The sequence below is a fragment of the Falco punctatus genome (genome assembly GCF_963210335.1).
Source record: "Falco punctatus genome assembly, chromosome: 3".
Taxonomy (NCBI): Eukaryota; Metazoa; Chordata; class Aves; order Falconiformes; family Falconidae; genus Falco; species Falco punctatus.
Window position 1 is genome coordinate 75,073,225 of NC_137582.1, and position 17,875 is coordinate 75,091,099.

General features: G+C 39.5%; 2 protein-coding genes across 2 annotated transcripts in view; one reads left to right on the forward strand and one right to left on the reverse strand.

Annotated features, from left to right (window-relative positions):
• Nucleotides 1–12,736, forward strand: part of TERT (telomerase reverse transcriptase) — a 46,070-nt gene extending 33,334 nt beyond the window's left edge. The window contains exons 12-16 of the mRNA XM_080378144.1: nucleotides 213–339; nucleotides 668–729; nucleotides 2,410–2,534; nucleotides 2,870–3,007; nucleotides 7,461–12,736. Coding sequence (XP_080234270.1) covers nucleotides 213–339; nucleotides 668–729; nucleotides 2,410–2,534; nucleotides 2,870–3,007; nucleotides 7,461–7,564 — 556 coding nt within the window. The 3' untranslated portion in view covers nucleotides 7,565–12,736. The remainder of the gene's footprint in view (nucleotides 1–212; nucleotides 340–667; nucleotides 730–2,409; nucleotides 2,535–2,869; nucleotides 3,008–7,460) is intronic.
• Nucleotides 12,737–12,817: 81 nt separating this feature from the next.
• LOC308060014 (sodium-dependent neutral amino acid transporter B(0)AT3-like) overlaps nucleotides 12,818–17,875 on the reverse strand; it is a gene marked incomplete at its 5' end in the record, with an annotated part of 28,803 nt that continues 23,745 nt past the window's right edge. Inside the window, 3 exons of the mRNA XM_080378191.1 lie at nucleotides 12,818–14,209; nucleotides 15,301–15,463; nucleotides 16,986–17,145. Coding sequence (XP_080234317.1) covers nucleotides 13,997–14,209; nucleotides 15,301–15,463; nucleotides 16,986–17,145 — 536 coding nt within the window. The 3' untranslated portion in view covers nucleotides 12,818–13,996. The remainder of the gene's footprint in view (nucleotides 14,210–15,300; nucleotides 15,464–16,985; nucleotides 17,146–17,875) is intronic.

The window sequence follows — 17,875 nt, forward strand, 5'->3', positions numbered from 1 at the left end:
GGTACTGAGGTAATTCCTTAGCTAATAGTCTTAATGCCACAATGTCTAGTCTCTTTCTAAATTTAATTTAGTTAATAGTCGTCTTTTAGCTACTGGCTCATTGGTCAGCAGGCAAGCTCTGTAACATGAGAAGTTAAATGAGGCTTACTTTACAGAATTGAATTTAGTCTGTTAACTCATGGAATTTAATTACTTTTTTTTTTTTTTCCTAGTTATACCTATACTTCTATCAGATCGAGTCTTTCCTTCAATTCAAGTAGAACAGCTGGGACAAGCATGAAATACAAATTGATTAGAGTCCTCAAACTGAAATGCCATTATTTATTTCTTGATTTACAGGTGGGAATATAGAAATGGATGTTTGGGAATATTGTGATTAATGATACAGAGCTTTAAATCTGCTTTGAGTTCTAACATACAGAATTGGTGTTGAGAGGTAATGTACATAATCTGGAAGTGTTGACATCAGCTAAAATATGGGGTCTCAGCACCTTCCAGAACTGAGCCTTCACAATATTGTTAACTTAGGTGCGTTAAAGAAATCTTCAAAGTTTAGCGTAAAATGTGTTTTTCTCTAGATTTCTAAATCATCTTATGCTGTTGAACTTGAACAAATCCTATCGTGACACTAAAATATTCCTATAGCTCTGTTTCTGTTCTGTTCTAGATCAACAGCCTTAGAACAGTTGTCATTAACATCTACAAGATATTTTTACTTCAGGCTTACAGGTAGGTCACTGTCTTCTGAAGTAACTCTGATTATTTCATTCCTCTTTCTTGACACATGGAGGAGCTACGGGCTAGGAGAAAGTGTGCCATATAAATGTGCAGTGGTAAATGTCAGTAATAAGTCATGTTACTGTTTTAACACCGTTCTTACATAATATTATTAGATTCAGGATACAGGATTATATTGTGTGTGTTTAAGTGACATTTCACTAAATGGATTTTCAGTGTCTCTTGATATTGACAGCTGACCTCAAGAAAAGCAGTCTGTTTTACTTCAGGAGGATGATGAGAAGCCCGATAACTCATTAACCAGTTTATATTTAGAACTTTGTATCTATTAAAATCATATAGAACTTTGACTGGTATAACTTCACGTAAAGTGAGGTTTCATTCTACTAAGTTAATTGCAGTTTCTTAGCTGCTGCTGCTGTCTTAATTGCTCCTTAGCTTTATCTTGGGGTTTGTGAGCTGTTTTTGACCAGCAGAGGAAGTGAATGTTTTAACAAGGATAAGGGAAAGGAATCAAGACTGATAAACAATTTGGGAGAAAATACTAGTCTCTGTGCATTGAAGACTGAATGATTTGCAGCACCAAGTAACTGCTTACTGTTTTAACGCAAAAAGGTGTAAGAGTTGCTTCCCGCTTTACAGAATCAGATGTTGCTCTCTTGTTTAGCTCATACTTGCTAGGAAGTGATATTTTAGTTTTGTTCTTAAATTCAGCTTGGTCCACATTCACCCTGTATCGTTCTTTTGTCTAAGAAGTGGTACAGCACTGATGTATCAAACTCTTAAACTTTGTGTTGTGAATTACTTATGGTTTTTCTCTGTTGGACATGATTACATAGTTACTTTTGATTGCTTTTACGGTAGCACTCTAACAAAGGCCTTTATGTTAGAGTACCTTTTAAAAACTGACCACCATGCTAACAGCATGTGAGATTGATTCAGCCAGAGCTGTGTGATGCAATATGGTAATTATGTTTATCCTTTAAATATTTTAAAATTTTAGAATTTCTTTATATGATTAAATTTATGCTGAGTTAATTTAATAAGCAAGTATATACAATGTTGGGTAATGGAAAACGAGCACTGTAATTGTTGACTGTATTCAGCGTAAGCAGGATTATAATGCCAGAGTCTAAGGAGAAAAAAAAAAGCCATCAGTTTTAAAATATGTCCAAACAAAGGTGTAAGGCAGTATACATACAATACAAGCGATTTCCATAGAATTGCTTCCAAATAGACAAAAGAGTGGGCATCCTGATCTGTAGAACACTATGTCATTTGGAGGTCTGTTTTCCTGAAGTCCTGAACAGAATTTGTTGTGGAGTTTTGTTTTGTTTTTTCTTCCTTTCACACTCATGTGGGTGTTCCCTGGTTGCATGGCTGTGATATGGAATAGGTGAGAACGTGTTAACTTTCCCTACACATAAGACAGTCATTGTCCTCAGAAGAGAATTCTGTTATGAAGGCAGATGGCTTCATGATCTTCTTTAAGCACAAAATTTAGAAACAAATCATATGTGTTCACAGGAGAGGTGTCGTATGCTAACAGTGTTGTTATAGTTAAAGACTGCTGGGTGCTTTTAAATGTTGTATAATGCCTAAGGTATGTAATCATAGTTTCACTTGAAATTGCAAATCACTTGTGATTCAATGGGCTGTTTTTTTGATCAGGTTCCATGCCTGTGTTCTCCAGCTTCCATTCAACCAGCAAGTTAAAAATAATCCTCATTTCTTCCTAAGGATTATCTCTGAGACTGCATCATGCTGCTATGCTATCCTGCAAGCAAAAAACAGAGGTATAATGGCAATGAAGTAGCATGTTTGGGTTTTGGTTTCTTTTTTCTAGACAAAGAAAGACTGAATGTGCAGTCAGATCAGGTAACTTTGAGATAAATAATAAAAAATATGGAATGCATGATGGGAATCACTGCTTTTTTTTGTTCTTAAACTCAGTTTTCTGAAGATACTAAAATGTTTCAGTTTTTTGTTCTCTGCTGATATAGAAGACTTCATTGACTACACGAGTTTTTAATAAAAGCTGTTGGAGTAATTTTATAGAAAGATAGGATAGGTCAGACACTTCTTAATGCTCATCATTTTCAGTGACATTATTTTCCTGTTCTGTCTCTAGGTGTTACTTTAGGTAACAAACGTGCATCTGGTGCGTTCCCTTCTGAGGCAGCAGAATGGCTCTGCTACCATGCCTTCACTGTCAAACTGGGAAACCACAAAGTTATCTACAAATGCCTGCTTAAGCCCCTACAAACCTGTAAGTATACTGTTATTTTTACAGTTTGAAATATGGCTAATGGTAATAAAATTTGGAATCTAATGGCTTTTTAAGGTTTTCTTATCGTAAAATGTTGTTCTAAAATGTACATTAATGAACTTTCTGATTTTAATCAAATTTGCTAAGTATAATAGGCAAATTGAAATGGTACATTTTTCAGCACTGCATGTTCTAGAGCCTTGTTCTTATGGGACAGTTGTTGATACTTGGCACTCAGTAAGTTTGTGCAGTTCAGCTTAATTAAGATTGGGTCAATCATAAAAGCATTCTCAGCAGGTTTAACTGAATGAAATATGAATGCTTAGATTTCTATTTTTAAAAATGTACTTTAACTGGCAACTAAGTAAGTGCATCCCACAATAAGAACTCTTACCAAAAAAGTGTCACTGGGATTGCTTTGAAACAGAAGCACTTGCTGCGCTGAGTGTGCTGTATTGGAGTAGAGTTGAGTGGTGTCAGCAAATCTCTGACTCTCCTACTCGGTGGAAGAAGCTGTCTGTGTACCTGGCCTCTGGGGAGCGCTCTCTTTGATCAGTTGTGCGGTCTGTCCCCAGGCCAGCCACAGAAATAATAGAAGTTTCAGTTCTGAGTTATTAAAAGTGAGCAGCAGTAGGTTTTTCTGAAACAATCAATCCTGTTGAATTCAACTGTAGTGCAGGGCAGACTCACAACAGTGACTGTAATTTGCACTCCAAGTGAGTCATCACTTGGGCAGTTTTATTATATGGTACAGAGAAATTCTTTGGTCTGGTTCCAGAATAATCCCTATTTGATTTGAAATGCATCCCAAGCTTCCCTCGACACTGCCGAAGCCCACTGTCCCATAAGGAGAGCAGTTCTGCTTTTGGAAGTGAGCATTTCTTTCATGTGTCAAAGGCTTGCAGCAGCACTGAGTGCAAACAAGTCTGGTTTTTGGTGGTACAGTGTGAATGTATCAAAGATGACACAGACATTTACAACAAACAGACTGATGGCTGGGATTGCACCAGGCCTGTTCCTGACAGCTATGGACTTTCTGTATGGAGCAGAACTCCAGCAGCCTCTCCCAGAGAAGCTCCTTCTCTGAGTTACTCATTGACACCAAAACCAGAGGCACCATGCTTGATCACTGCTGCTGAGAAGCCAGTTCTGTTCAGCCCTTCTAGAAGTACCAGGGGAAGCAGACCTGCCTCCAGGAAAGGAAGAGGTGACTGCTTGCTTCACTTGGAGAGGACAAAAACTGAGGAACTGAGCAGAGAATGCAGCAGTCACACCCAGCAGAACAGTAGCTTCTCTGGGAGCTGTGTCACTTCTCTAAGATCCATATAGAGCACATCTGAGTTTTCATCTCTAATGCTGAAGGTTTTGCTCTTGGGATCTTTGACTGGTGGACCATAATCCAAGCCAAAGGCCACCCATCTTTTTCTGTGCATGCTTTGCTGTTGAATCTGTTCAGGGTAGAGGTGCAGCCCCAGGCAGCTTTATTGTTAACCAGTACCTCGTCTTCCATGGGTGTGTGCACCTGCTGTAGAAGTAGTCTCTGTTGTCCAGAAAATCACGCCACCACAGGTACCAGGGAGAATGGGCTGGGAAGCAGAAGCAGAATTTTCCTTGTTTGAGTAATGGTTGTTGTTAGGTTCCTTCTGCTGTACCTGTACAGCACCTTGCCTCACCACAATACTGACTCGAAACTTACATGTGTCCAGGCCTAACTCTGTACGCAGAGTTTCTAACCCAGAAGGAAAAGCTGACCATCTTATTAGTTGGCTTCTCTGGCAGTGAGAATTGCCCTTGCAGAAATGGAATAACCTTGCTTTCTAAATTTCTGGGGAGAACTATTGATGTTGTACTTGCTAAGTATTGTGGGGGTGGAGCAGGAAAAGACCAAAAGCAAGTAGAAAATTAGTAGCAACATGCTCTTCAAAAGAGTTATTTCCAGCTATTCTTTCATAAATCTTACCTTCTCTGAGGCAGAATCCATTCTTCTCATCCATAAAGCCAAGACAACTCTCTTTATCTACAAGGCCCAGTTTCTTTTGGAAATACCTGAGATATCAAGTACACTGCTGAAAGATCAAGGGTTCAGAGGTCTTTGTTTAATGGCTGTTTAAACAATTAGCAGGCTGTGACTTGTTTTTATTGCAAAACTTTTTAAGATGGAAGCTTTTTCTGTGATGGCCCAATCTCTGAGAGATCTCAATTTGCTTATAGCCCCTGGAAATCATACCCGTACTTCCACTAGCCCTGTTCTGTCGGTGCTGCAAGGGTTCATACAATACTTGGTGAAGCACTTCTGTAGTTGCTATTCTTACAAAAAGCACCCAAAACATCTACTAGGTAGTTTGGCAGGAAGCTAGCTGTTTGGCATCAACTTGTCATGCAACTTTCTTACCAGTGACTGTTATTTTGAGAGCTGCTTTGACTGGAGGTATATTTTTTTCACACCTGCCTTTCTCCTTCCTTGAAGATTTGGTTGAGGTTTTAAAAATCATTTCAAACTGTTTTTGAAAAGGAACTGAGAAGGCACTAGGTGCTCCACCTAGGGGCTGAGCAGAAGGAAGGTGAGGCATCAGTGTACTGGTACTGGTACTGTAAAGATGTACAAAGACATCTTGTGATCTGTAGTGATGAGTCATGTGCACACCATTGGTGTGGACGTGCATCATTATCTCCATGTCTCCAAGATCTCTGATCATAGATAAAGACTTTTCAGTCACCTGACTGCATGTGGTGTTTATATATGTATTTTCTTGCAAATTTAATAAGATACTAAGTTTCCCAGTCCTGCAGGAACACAATCCATGTAAAGAGACATCGATAGGTAGTTTTCTATTCAGTCTTACAAGTTAGTTTTGTTTGGCCTGCATCAGACTTATTCCTGGGTAATGTTGTTGTAATCAGAACATCACACTGTAAGAGAAGGTTAGTACAGAGCTGAGTATTACGTAGAGATACTGGAGTTAATTTTAAACACTGTTTTAAATTTTGTCTTACTTCTGGAAATCAGGTAGCATGTGTGGATGTCAGAATAGCTGTGAGAGGGAAGTCACTGATTCTCGGGTGTGTTCCTGTAAAGTTGCTTCAGGATCTCTATATGGCACAGCAATCTGTAGCACAGAGATAACCAAGGCTGGTCATAGCGCCTGTGTTGACTTAACAGCTATACTTCTTGTTGTCATTTCAGAGTTTGTATCAGCTATATAAAACACATTACCTCTGTTGATCATGTTGTTGACAGGTATTAATATAAACTTAATTCTTTTTCTTGTGTCCCTGCATGTGCCCTTCCATTACTCCCTGTGGGAATCAATACCAAGCTCACAGGTTTTGGGGAGGAAGTTCTTCCCACTATTCCAAAACCTGTTAAATATGAACATCAGGGGCTTGTCAGTATGAGCAGTCATCATTCTTCAGTTAAGTATTTAAAACATAGTTACTGTTTAACATCCTTCCTATTATGACCAGTGGGGAAAGGAGCAAGAGTTTTTCCTTATCATGATAAGATATAAATACATCATCTATCTTATTTCCAAATACAGAACAGATGTTTATTGAGCACTTCTGCCCTTTCTGCACCATGCACAATTTTGCCAACTCTGTTTAGGTAATGGACTCAAACTGTTGCTAGGATTTTACATGTTCTTCCTAGTCTTGAAAAAGTTCTTTTTATTGTCTAGAATTCTGTTGAGAATAGACTCAGTGATCTTCTGTCTTTAAAAAATTTTATATCCTTTTATAAAAAATTGCATTCTTAAGAGCCTTGTTTAGTCTCCAAAATACTCCACTATAAGGGTGGCTTTCGAGTTAGCCTCTCTTTTCTTACAAGGAAACAACAGAGAGAATTGCTATTGCCAGTCTTACAGCAAAAGGTGCATTTTCCACATTATTTTGTTTAAATCTTTTTTTGTGTATGTCAGTTCCAAGTATAGGCTACTTTGATGACATATCTCAAAGCAGAGGGGCAAAGGAACAGTTTGTGCGTACCTTCCTGCTGTAGGTAAACAGCAGCAGCCAGATAAGGACCTGGCCCTTGTGTCCATTGTTCAAAATAGGGTCTTTCAAAGTAACTGTAGTTTGACAGAAGGCCTTTTTTTTTTTTTTTTTGTGGATACAGTTACTCAATAAATGGTCTTACACTTTTCAATAAAATTTCAAAATTCTTAAGTTCAAACAAAGGAAGTGTAACAAGGACATAGTAGAAGGACTTTGCTCTGGTTTTTCTTAGTTTGTTAGTGTTTTCGTGTATGATTTTTAACCTTTTTATTAGCCTGATTTAAGGGCAGATGAATAGTAGTATATTTTATCATAGCTTTTTATATCCCCACATTCCAGGTGTTCCAACTTTTTAATTGGATTCAGCTAGTATTGATTTCATTACTTTATTAGCATTTTCCCTAAAACAAAATTGTTAGTTACTTGCAGTAGTAATGATGTTTTTCTGATATTTTGGTAGGTAAGATGCAGCTACGCAGGAAGATCCCAAAGGATACTATGGCACTACTGAAGGCGGCAACAGAACCATCTGTTACTCAAGATTTCAAAACTATCATGGATTAACTGGTTGAAGTTTATTTCATAATTCTTCCAGGTTTGAAAATAAATGCTGTGTTTTTAGATGACTTTTCTCTGTAGTTTATTTTGGTAAAGTGGACCAAAAGCAACTTCACTCAGAAGTTTTTCATGTTTGTTTCTCAGGTACCACACAAGGACTTAAGAAGAGCATACAGTTTTGTTAATGCCTTCTTGTTTGTGTTTATCTTTAAATTCACAGGCTATTCAAAGTAATTTACTTGGTTTTGTTCAGTAATTCCCATCTTCTTGAAGAAGGCGTCATTAAACTATGTTCTGTACGAACAGATCTACTTTCTTGTTTCAGTGTGTTGTTTCTGAAGAGCTGTTCTTTGCTTCTCTGTGTTGCAGACTATTTTATAATAAATTGTTTGGTTAATTTTAATAACATTTACTTGTCTCCAGTATCTTTATTTTATAGTAATCTTTAACATCCTCCCCAGCTGTGTTATGTCCTGAAAGACAGTTTGCACAAGGCAAGTGCATTTCATGGCACTACCTAGCAAGATGTACAGGTTAGAAATTTTATGCAACAAATATGCCAAAATTTCAGTGTCAGAGCTGGTTGTATTTAATGTATGGTTTATGTATTTTGAGTACTTGGTGATATTTTTAATACAGTGATGTACAGAAAGATGGTGGTGCCTACACAACAAAAGTTCTTGATTAGATAATACACCAAGTGGATGCCTTTTCTGTTTGCATTTCTTGTTCTTTATTTAGGTTTTACCTTTGGCTCTAATGTTACTGAAGTAGTGTCTAGCCCTGGTGTTGATGCATTGTGCACAGCTGAATTTTGCCCTGTGGCTGCTTTGATAAACCTGCCTGTACGTAGTTTTTTTTCCCCTCTTCCAAGCTTGTGTGTTTAATTTGCATTGCTTTAAGGTAGAGATATTTTTCTATCCCTGTTATAGGCTGAATAGCAGCTACTGGGAGGTCTTCTCAAAGCAGATGGAGGCTATCTTGCTGGAGTGAAACATAGTGTAGGCAGTGTTACTCAGTAGGTGTTCTCAAAGGATTGACAGACAACCACCACACAGGGGTTGATAACACAGCTCCTAGAAGCTGATTTGCAGTATTGCAGTCTGTCCTTTAACATTGTAACTCAGTTCAAACTGTCAAAACATAGTCAGTCAGTCATACAAGTTGGGTTTTTTTCTTTCTGTGAAGTGGCACTGTTAGATAAAAATAAGATAAACAGTGCCATAGAACAATGGCTCCTACTAGATTAGAGAGCAGGTGAAAAACAGCCCAGTTGCTCCCCAGCCAGCCGCTCAAACATTTAAAACCCTCCGTCCCCACAATGTTCTGCAGTGGTACTGGCGTGAGGGAACACTATCATGGGCAGTGTTGCGTAAGAGAGGCCTGGTGGTTCAGGAAGCTTTATTTTGTTGGATCATGTGGCAGGAAGAGCCAGCAAGATGCTCCAACGAGGGCCTTGGCAGGGATGAGACGTGCACTTGGAGAACTTCTTGCACTTTGGCCGAAGCTGTTCCTCCTACCTGTGGCCATTCATCCTTCACCTGGACTTTCTTCAGCTGTGCGTTCCTTGCTTCCTGCTTCACTTCCCCTCCCCGTTGTAGAAGTTGTGGGTGATACACATTTTGACTCTTTACCACTTACTGTGTGGGCCTTGTGCATTTTGTGTGTCATGCTGAAGAAGGCTGTGCTGGTGCGTGGCAGTAGGGATGAAAGCCTGCTTAATTTGTCCTGGTCCTTGTGTTCTGCATGAACCTTCAGAGAAGGTTGAGGCAAAGGAGCCCGCTTATTTCCTGGGAGCCACCGAGCATGCCTGTTTTGAAAGAATGGTCTGGAATAGGGGTTGGGCAGCCTGAAAGGGTACATCATGAGCCAGGATCCTACAACACAAATCCATACAGGGAGGATGGCCCCCTGGGAAGAGCAGAGAGCTTTTCTGCAGTGAACAGATGTCCCAAGGCAAGCTTGCAGGGTGTTCAGAGAGTGTCCTGGATAAACGAGGTAGATAACTGGAGCAAGAGCAGCGCTGAACTGGTCGGTGTTTCAGAAAGCATCACAAACAGGTGGGCTTGGGAGGACTAGAAGAAAACCTCTCTGCTACCGTCCAAGAGCAAGGTAGTTACGGGTAGATTTGCTTCTGAGCCCTTGAACTTTGATTTTTTCCCATGTAAGCCAAAACATGTTTTATTTCGTAAGTTTTAATGTTAAAGACAGAAGTTTTTAATGTCATTCAGTGCGCTCCCTTCTAGAGAAGGATGTGGCTTTTTCCACTTTAAGGCTCAGTTAAGGTCCTGTTTCCAGCATCAGTTGCTTCTTTATGTGGATTCCACAGGATGCTGCAACATGGAGAATGAAAGAAATGTAAACTTCACCAGTGGCTTGGATTAGCCCATTTTTGCTCGGTATCACAATGGATACTGTGATAATATAAACTGCTGATGTGGTCTTGGTTGAAGATATGATTTTATAAATATGCATAAAGCTTAATGCTTGCAGTTTTCTGAGCTGATGATTGCCTTTCCCCATAACTACTTGCTGAGTCATCAGTTTTAAACAGTAACTGCTGTTTCTGAAGGCTCTTTATAAACAGGTGCAAATACAATGCAGAAATCGCAGGAGAAGACTTAATTTTAAAATACCTTCCATTCAAGAAGGCAAGTGAAAATAAAGCTGAAACTAGTATGTGTTTTAGCAAATGGAGAATTTGGTAATGTAAAGAAACTTTTACTTAATTCTTTCTGCGGCTTACGACAATTGGAAAAAAAAATGCTGTGAGTATATGTGTAAGGAATAGATTAAACGTAGCAGTGGCATAGACTTAATGCTCTAAAATGAGATGTTTATACTGTTGTGAAGGTAGAAATACTCCATAAGGCTATTTCTGTATGAAGCTGTTCTAGATTAAATAGTGCGATACATGGTGGTGGTAAAATATTTTCTACATAATTGGCAGCAAGGTAGTATGTTAAACAGCAACTGCTGATAGGAAACTTTGGGATTGAATAACTTGAATCTGGAAATATTAAAAGAATTGGCTTAGGAGCATTCTGAACCTGTAACGTGGATTTTCAACAATCATTGGAAAGCTGGGAAAACTGCGAAAGATTTGAGGGTTGGGGGGAAGGTTAAGATTGTCACAATATTTAGGAGGAGGTAAGTAGAGAGATTTGAGTGCGAAGCCATTCAGTGTGACTGCACTATGCAACCTATATTGCAAACGCTGCAAACCACTGTGCAAGTCTGCTTGCTGGAGGCTTTATATGAGGAGGAAGGATGACAGTGCTGAAAATTTATCTTTAGTCTCTCTCTCTTCAGGGCTGAGAGGGAGGAATTTGACAGAAGGCCCTCTAGAGAAAATTGTAGCGTGTGGATGCGTCCATCAAACACATCCTTCTCCCACTTCTTCATTTTGGGAGGAGATTAGGGACTGTGAATCTCAATTTGAGGTAGGTATCAAATTTTGCAATATAGGGAACTGCCTGTGTTCCAGGAGGAATATACTTTTCTCTCTTCAGCTTTTTTCTGTTTATTATTTTATTATAATTTGGATGCTTCTTTATTTATAGTGCTGTTGTAATGCTCCTTCTAAGGCTTTTTCCTTTGATAGGTACTTGAGCTCTTTGTCTTAGGGGTATGGATTCTGCTTAAGGCTGAAATCTCTATACTCATGTATGTGTCCTTTACAGATATACCCCCAAAGAATCCAGGCTGTCCTTACAGCCTAAGCAATTCCAGAAAAGTCTGTGAGAACAGTATGAGTTCACAGCAGAGTATTATAGCAAAGAAGGTCTGATGGGATATGCAGATAAAAGATTGATGGGAGAGTGAGCAGAAGTAGAAAGCACTTAGTATATAAGACTTCAGCACAGATTCAGTTTTGTGTTTCCATGCATATGCTTACTCAAAGTCAGTCATGCTATTCAAGAGAAAAAAAATACCTGTAAGAGGCTGTGCTTCATGTGAACAGGAAGGGGAAGACTGTAGCACTAATTTTACTGAAAGAGGCTACAGGTGACCTCAGTAGAGGTCACATCAGAAGTGCACTGAGAACAGAAAAGACAATGTTCCTGCAAGAGTTGCTCAACACATTTTCTACATGCCTACCTTGGCTAAACAGTAACTTCAGCTGGTGCATTTCCCTGCCATGAGCTGTAGTTACTGGAACTGAAAATTGTCTTCTTCCTGAGTCTTGTCCCAGGCTGAACTGCATATGTCTGATGACCCATGAAGTTTCCTTTCTGGTGAATGGGAAGGGGCAGCTCAAAAGTCAAGAAGTCTGAGGGTGCTATGACAGTGACTTGAGGTGGGTTTATAGGCTTGAAAGTCTTGTATATGTAGTTTATTTTTTTTCTCAGCTTGTGTCTGTATTGCTTGGCTGTGTTTTTCTTTAAGAATAGATCTCTGACCAAATACATAAACGTGCTGCCTATACTCTACATACCTGATTGTAATGAGCATGTAGCTATCAGTAATCAAAGACATGAATATGTAGTGTACGCTTGAGTTAATAAAAAATTCTTATTTATGTATTTACAGCTTTTATATGAATATATAAAATCACAATTATATTGGGGTTTTCTTATTATTCATTCTTTGTGGAAGCCTTTTGTACTCATAACCTCTTAAATTTAATTTGCAACAGGCAGCGTGGCAATTTAAATCTTCCATGTCATTGTCTAGAGCCCTTACAGTGCATAGCTGCAGAACATCAAGAAGTTTACTTGGAACTTTATGAGGTTTCTGCTAACAGAAGCTGTGTTTCTATTACCTGCCCCTCTATTGGCTTGAAGGGCTGGGGCTGTTGGCAGGCAACCATGGGGAGTTGATGGACATCATCACACAGACCATTAGCCAAGTCCATGGCTCTCAGAAATAAAAGCATGCAGAGCCCAGGCACTTAATTGTTTTGCAGGTGATACTACTCATACCACATAGTGGAAGGGCCAGGAGGCTGTGGCCTGGCAACTGCTGTGCACACAGTTTACCCAGTGCATTTCCTTCCAGCAGGCAGAGGCACAGTGTTCTTTTGATCCTGTGGTGGATCCGGTGTGACAGACTGGATGACACTGTTTCTAGTACCATCACTGCTCCAGAAGAGTCTTATTGTTCAAGCTAGTTGCAGGACAGGAGGTTGCAGCAGCTCTGTGAAGAGGATACTAAATCTAAAAGGAAAAATCTAAACCAGAAATAAACCTATTTTTCTTTAAATCTCTTTCTCTTTATGCTGCTCTTTCCTTAAGCAGCAAGATAAAAATTATCCCCTCCTCTCTCCCGTGATTGCAGTTCCCCTTGTGCCCTTTTCAAGGAGTCAGGTAACTGCCTCTGCTCTTCAGAGTTCGAGTTGGTCTCATTCATCTTCACTGTGTGGCAAAATCCCTGTTGCCCATTGTGAAGCCCTGCTAGTGTGTAGCCTATCCCAAGACTCCATTTTCCTTAACCTTCCTGTCCTTTCCTTGACTCTTAATTACTCACCCTACGTACTTTCCCTTGTATTTTTTCAGAAGCTGCAGGTTGTTCAAGTTGCTTGAAAAAGAAATCCTCATCTCCTGTCACTGCAGAGAGTGGCCAGGATCTGCAGTAAAGTACAGGAAAACCTGGTTTTGAGTAAAGTTTAACTTCATTGTCATGTCATATAAGGTTGCAGCTCACAAAGAGGCTTCCATACATCTGCGCTTTTATTACAGTATTCAGTTACTGTATTCAGCCTGAGAAAAATAAGGGGAAAAAAATGGGGACTTTTGTTTTCACACTGTTTTCCCCTACAATAAATTCTGGAATCTGCTAAGGTAAGAGATTCATGCAAAATTAATTACTCAGACTTACTTTACAGATTTACTTAAAGATTTACATTCTTTTAACTTCCGGTGCTTTATTTCTGCTCTTTGCAATGCTTGAGAATATGAAATAATCACAAAATAACTGCTATTTAAATGTGATTTACAAGAAGTAGAGTGTAGTGGACAAGGAGAGTCACTGCACAAGAGCTTCCATTCTACACCTCTCAGAAGGGGAGTCAGTGAATGAAACTGCAGGTGCTTGTGTTCCAATTTTTATGTTGCTGATTCTTAGGAACAGACTGGTTTTCTTAGAAGCGGAGGAAGACAGAGGGCATTTGCAATAACTAGCAGGCTTTCCAAGTTTAAAGACTGACTGGAGAGAGACGTGTAGTTAGTTATGCGTGAAAAGGGTTAAAGCAGTGGGTCTGGTACTTGGTCTGTATGTAGGATTCAGGACAGGATGTGGGACAGACAAGATTAAAATAACTGTTGTGGAATTGGTTGAAAATAAAGGAAACATAGCAGCACTGCTTATAGAGTGCTAGTGATTGCCTGTAGGCGTATGAACTGCATAAACCAGGTTGGCTGGATGGTACCATACTACAACTAATCACGTCTAACAAAGGCTGTCTTAATTTTACTTACAGCTAGATACAATGGGTATTTATTCTTTTTGATAAGAGAAGTTGTTATTAGACCCCTGACATGAAAACACTTCTGGTGGTACAAAGCTTGAGTCCTTGCTTCTGTGCATTTTTTTGATCAGTTGGAAGAGTGCTACCAGAGGTACAAACACACAAGGAAGGACAGCTAACAGCACACAGATGGCCAGTACCCAGGGTGGATAAACTTTTTCCTCTTTCATAGGGAAGCCTTCCTGTGGAGACAAAAAAGCAAGCAAAAGAGGTAATTGGTAGGTGCACTGCCATTTTACTGTAATTTCCATTTGCATTTTCTTATGCTGTTATATTAAGGAAAGCAAAAGTTTTACTCTTGCTCTACAATAGCATTCAGTGTCCGTGTCCTCTGTATGCCCTTCTTGTTGGGACTAAAGATAGCTGTAAATGTTTTACAGCTTCAAAGATTTATAGCTGGGAGTGTGACATATTCCTAGGGATGCAGAGGTTGCCCAAAGAGTTATCAAACCTTCACCCTCTTTTAGTTATGTTCTGATTGTTCTTGTTAGTACTCAGAGCTTACCTGGTTTCAGAAATTACTGAGCATGCTCTTTGCTAAATAGGGAAGATTTATATGAGAGATATTTTGGGAGAACGATGAGAACACGATTTCTGCAACTCTGTGGCTGTGAGTTTTATTTTGGGCTGGTAGATACTTAATGGATTTTAGAGAAGACACTGCTGCTGTGTAATCCTTGTGCAGTTTAAGACCAGAATAGATCTTCAAAACTATGCAGGGTGGGGGAACTGCAACTGGCATGAGACAGTGACATCCAGAACAAATGTTCTCAGCATTGACATGTCTTTGGTATTGAATTAGCCAACACTGTCCTCAGAGCACTGCCTCCCTCCCTGTCTGCCTGTCAGAAGTACACGTTCATATATTCATCAGGACCCCAGTGTTACTGGTGGTTCTCACCAAGAAATGTTTAATCTCTGGTATCTGTTATGCAGCTCTAAAGCTCTGCTCGTGCATTTGTTCCACCTCTGAACCCCTGCAGATATGGAGTGCCTCACAGACACATTACACTTCAACAGTTCTCTGTGCGCATCCATAAGAAATACGGAGCATGGAGTGTGCGGGACGCCTCAAGAAGAGGCTCTGTTAGCAGAAACACATTTTAGTATGTGTAACCTCTATGCACACTGGAGCCTTCTCATTCTAAGCATTGCATCACTTCAGGCTGCATTACGTAGATAAGCTGTAGATGGCAATGATTATAAAGGATCGGGTAAGGGAGAAAACATCTCTTGCTTTTATTAGAAGTTTTGGAAATACTCAAGAACATACATATTTAGGGTTCCAGGCTGCATAGCTTGGTGGCTTCTGTATCTGAAGAGTAACAAAGGCTATGAAGACAGCGAGCAGGAGCAGAGGGCTAATAAACCTCCATGTGATCTGCCAGTAGAGATTGGGTTTTCGTCCAGTCATCCATTTCACATCTTTACTGAACCTTTTAAGAGGAGACAAGTTTATGATGATGTCAGATCTGAGTGGTAACAGTTTCATTTTTTCATATTTTTACCATGAGTTTTAAACACATGCTACAGCTCCCTAAATCTTTTCTATTGCATACCCTTCTTTAATAACTTCCTATAGACTTAAGTAAATAATAATAATATCAATAAAGTAGGTCTTTATTGATCACTACCAAGGATCAATGATCAGTTTACATTGTCAGTTTACATTATGCGAGCACCTAGTCTAAAGTTTCTAAGCGCAAATAAATGATGAAAATATTACAGCAGTTCTGTAGAACTAGTCAAACCTTTTAAAAAAAGACAGAATTGCCAAGAGAACAAACATAGCTTGTTAGGAAGAAATCTGAATCAACCAGCACCAAATGAATCAAATCGGGTCAGGGACAAGATTATTGCACCTGAGCCATCTTCCTCCGCAGTCAGTAGTGGCAGTTGTTTGGACATGGAAGTGATCTTTTGCATACACCTCTTAGAGTTTTGTACGTTGAATGCACAGTAGATGTATGGTTCTGAGTTTGGTAGTTACATGATAACATGGATCTATCAAGTTGAAAGAGTTTTGCAATCTGGAATAGGAATTGTAATTTGTGGGTGTGTTCAAACACCAGCTTTATCTTCAGTTCTGTTAACCTAAGTGAAGATATTAAGTAATCTCTTGAGAACTAGGAAAAAGTGATTTGGCTATGCTCGTATCCCATAGTAACAAGAGGAAAAAGTGTATGTATAGTAGCACAACAGGGAAAATACAGGTGCTATGGAATCCAGAATCTATGGTAGCGTGTGAAACCTACTATTGCTACTTCTGCATCGTGGAAAATTGAGGCTAGCTATATGGGCAACAAGAGGGATGTGTGGAAAGGTGAAATCCCAACATATAACTGAGTAGAATATAGAGGGGAAAAGATGAATCTTTACTGAGAATTGGGGAAATTTCTGAACTGCAAGGGCCCTGAGTAGAGACAGCAGGTTTATTCTAAATGCAAAATGAGATAAGGTTTCTGGCATTTACAATTACAGAGGATGTAGGAAAGCTTTTAAATTAAAAAGTGAATTTAGTTAGTGTCTGTGACTGCGAAGATTCTCAGCGTGCAGGTTGAGCCTCTTAACATGGGGGAGTTACTGCATGTTGCCTACTGTGAAGTTTGAGGGGGAAAAATAATAAGAAACAAAAAATACAAGAGTATACAAAACAAAAGGGCATTAACAGGAGGATATTAGAAAGGCAGTGTAACTCCTCCTGGCCAAAGAACTACAATGGTTGTTGACTTTCTAGCTTTAAACTTGGGTTCCTCCCTTCCATAAGTGCTATGCAGAGATTGTCCTTCCGGTTTTACAAATACAGGACACTTGAAGCAAAGTATAATAACTACATTCACAGAACTGGTAAGTGCTACAGAAGTAAGTTAATATTGTGTACTGGTATGTAACAGACGTGGATTGAGAGGAAAATGCATTTGTCTCTTACGAGAGAAAAAAAAAATGTTTCCAACGTACCTTTTAATTTTATAGATATACGCAACCCCAATCACTTCAAAGAAAGCGAGGACTAGAAGAGGCAATGATCCTGCGTAGCTGTCAAAAATGTCAATCCAGTAACTCCCCGAACCCAGTGTAAAACACAGAGCAATGAGGAAGCAAATTAAACATATTATACCTAAAGAAAAAAGGTATCTTTGTTACTGGAGTGTTGAACTGAACTTGGTAAGTATGTCGTTGTTCTAAATTATTTTTGCTCTAGTTTTTCTCTAGTGATTTTTGTACTCTCTCCCTCTACAGAGCTAAAACAAGCTGTTTTTTCCTTAGGGGAGCTAATACCGCTTCCCAAACTCAGTTTCCCCCCCGTGTGTTGGCCAAGAGACACCACTGTTGCAGGAGGAGTGCAATCCTGTGACTAGGAGCATCCTTCAGTTGTTAGTACTTCCAGCAGACAGCTTGGGCTGTGCTATGCTGTTGCCTTGTGTTAATTTTTCACTGATGTGTACTGAGTTTCAAGTGCCCTGATCTCATCTCCCTGTCATGGGCTCAAAGCACAGGCAGCTGGCACCTGAGAAGTGTAAGGGCTCCCTGGATTTCTGCCCCCCATTTCCTCAAAGGGCCCAGAACTACAAATGTGTATATCCCTTAACTTCCAGCGTGTCTGGTTTAGGTTTCACCATACTTCTCTGCGGTCAGTTCCCTTTTAGCCAAGGTACAGATTTGGGTTAATTGAGAGAAAAAGTTGGAAGGAGGGATAGTGTTGCTGGGTGCAGACATGGGCTGCAAATAAATTTGTACATCCTTGTGTTGTGCCGCTAATTGCTTCTGACTCTAAAATGGCCTTTGGTTCGTTGCTGTCTACAATTGGCTCCAGACTCTCTCTTTTTTTTTTTCTAAAGCTCACAATT